Here is a 2,687-nt window from a genome sequence, read left to right as displayed (position 1 = left end):
TCTCTCTCTCTCTCTCTCTCTCTCTCTCTCTCTCTCTCTCTCTCATAGATGAGATTAGTAGAAATGCCACAATGGCACATGGTAAAATTCTATATATTAGCAAAATTGTATTATGTAATAACCAGAGAAATGCAAAAATTATAAAATTACTGGTCTTGAAGGGGCATTAAATAATTAACAAAATAAAAACAAAAATAGTATTGCTGCTTAAATGAATCCAGAATTTTGAAAACATCCACTATAAATAATAAACACAACTAAATAACTAAAAAAATGACCAAATAACTAAAGCCAGCCTTTAGATAACCAAGGGGAAAAAATTCTTGAAGAAACTCAGTGACTGTCACAGGAAGCCTTACTTTATCCAAGTGGAAGGAAGCAGTACCATGGTATGAATGCACTTTATGTGACAACTGTACCAAAAGGCTATAGCAGTTTGTCCAAGTGTCAACCATAATGAGCAGGACACTGCTTACAGGCGGTGGTTACGCACCCATAACCACTGGACAGCACCCAGTGGGGTGAGGCTGACAGTCCCTTACTCACCTCTTTAGGAAGCAAGGAGATGAAGTCTCGCTGGAACTGAGGCTCTATCACTTGCATCATATGCTTCACTTGTGTTGGTTCACAGCTGTCAATGAGCTCATCTAAAGCCAGCAACTTCTCTGGTCCACTCCAGCTCTACCAAAGAGGAATTGGACACATTACAAATTCATACAGAAGACCTGCAAGTCCCTGCATAGCCATGTTTGAGCAGTGGACCCATGGACAGAAGCCACTGAAGCGACTGCAGTTTTTAGTTTCAGCAAGTTTACTCAGTACCTTTCCACAAAGCATTAAAAGTCATGACTGGCAAAGAAAACCAAAGTCTGCATTTATTTTTAATTATAAGAGTTATGCATTCTTCTAACACCAAGACACTGGGAGACACAAAAATCTTGTTCTAGAAACATCCATGTGGGTTACTGAATAAATAGGTAATTTTGATAGATCATTTTTCTCTATATACTCTCTTTAGTGGACAGCCATAACATTTTACAGCTTGAATAAGGTTTTCATCTAAGAGCTAAGAGATTTGCAACATAAAAAATAGTTGGTTATTCATATCTGACAAGTATCTTCTAAAAACTTTAAATGCTTTATTTTATAAAAATATAGGTAAGAAATGGCAAGCAATCGAAAAATTAGAAAAGATTAGCTGAGTTAATACTGCAAAATTAGAATATAAACAAAAGCCCAAAATGAATAAAAAAAAAAAGCTGTACTTATGAAAAATGAAAACACATATACTTCAAAGTATGGGTTCCTTTAAAAAAAATCTTCAGTTATTTTTAATACTTTCCCTCAGAGAGCATGACTGCTTACAAAAGCCATGGCTCTTTAAAGGAACAAATTTAAGGCCATATGAATAATTTAAAATGCTGGAATTTTGTAATAACCAAGTAAACCATTTAAGTAACTTCACAATTGTTATGTGAAAACATATCAACACAGGCCTCTGATGAAGACACCTATGGGGGGCTATGGCACCATTTTGGACATGGATGGGAAAAGAGTAACAAGCAAGGTATGGCCCTTCCTCTAATACTTGCACTCAGATTCCATAAGATGTAAGAGACTTAAAGGCTTGCAGGAAGCGGCACTCGAGTAACTCAAGAGGGATGTGCTCCCTTAGATTCTGCAGTGATGTGAGCACTATGGAACTCCGTCCGGTTAGCACTGAACTATGCCCGTGACCTACTCCACTTTGCCAGTGTAAGGAGCCAAGGGCTCCAGTAAGTCATGTGCTCTCTTTTCTCTTGCACGTACAACATTGAAAGCATTCACTTGTCCTCAGGGGTCTGTGCTCAGACAGTCTCTACACACAAAGCTTTGAAATGCAACATGGAGAACGTCCCACCCAGGAGTCATAGCAATGAATTGGTTGTCTGATCCCACAGCACTCAGACACTGCCTCAGATTCTGCCCATCTGACAACATGGCTAAATTTGATTCATCACTGACCACAAAGTATAAATAACTTAAAGTTACAATTTATTGACTCACATCCCTCACAGAATTTGAATTTTTTTAAAATAGTATGTTGGTTATTTCACCTGTCCTATATTACAAAAAAATCTGTAGACAATATCATAGCCAAGGCCATTTTGGGAGATGAACAACTATTCTGACTCAACAAAAGTGAAATTTTAATTAAGCATTTGAAAGGAGAATGCAGATGCAGGAGGCTCAGAGACAAACAAATTCAAGAAGTTCAAAACATATCTAAGACTTAGTCGTTACTGTACCAGCTAAGCTACCAGCATTTCTTCTAGATTATGATATTCAGATCTCCAAATGGCCTCCCAAGCTTCCTATCTTTACTCTTCTATTCTATTTCCCAGGCAAAGTCCCTCTTCTACTTTACAGCCTTAAGCCTCTATAATAAGAGACTTTGTCTGGCACAGTGATTCCCCAAAACTGGCAGGATCCTATAGTTTACTCGAAAGAGACACCCCACCCCCAACCCCCAAGAAAGTTTCTCTGTGTCGCTCTGGCTGTCTTGGAACTCACTTTGAAGACAAGGCTGGCCTCCAACTCATAGAGATCTGCCTGCCTCAACCTCCAGAGTGCAGGGATTAAAGACATGCATCAATATGCCCTGCTGATTTTCCTTTCCTTTCCTTTCCTTTCCTTTCCTTTCCTTT

At 38.6% G+C, this 2,687-nt stretch overlaps 1 protein-coding gene across 6 annotated transcripts in view; it reads right to left on the bottom strand.

The window, feature by feature from the left end:
* Fbxw7 (F-box and WD repeat domain containing 7) overlaps positions 1-2,687 on the bottom strand; it is a 164,944-nt gene that overhangs the window by 13,906 nt on the left and 148,351 nt on the right. For all 6 annotated transcript variants that reach the window (XM_021195786.2, XM_029537311.1, XM_029537312.1 and 3 more), the window contains one exon: positions 547-681. In XM_021195786.2, coding sequence (XP_021051445.1) covers positions 547-681 — 135 coding nt within the window. The remainder of the gene's footprint in view (positions 1-546; positions 682-2,687) is intronic.

The sequence above is a fragment of the Mus pahari genome, chromosome 4, assembly GCF_900095145.1.
Source record: "Mus pahari chromosome 4, PAHARI_EIJ_v1.1, whole genome shotgun sequence".
NCBI classification, from domain to species: Eukaryota; Metazoa; Chordata; class Mammalia; order Rodentia; family Muridae; genus Mus; species Mus pahari.
This window is presented reverse-complemented; position numbering and strand designations above follow the sequence as displayed.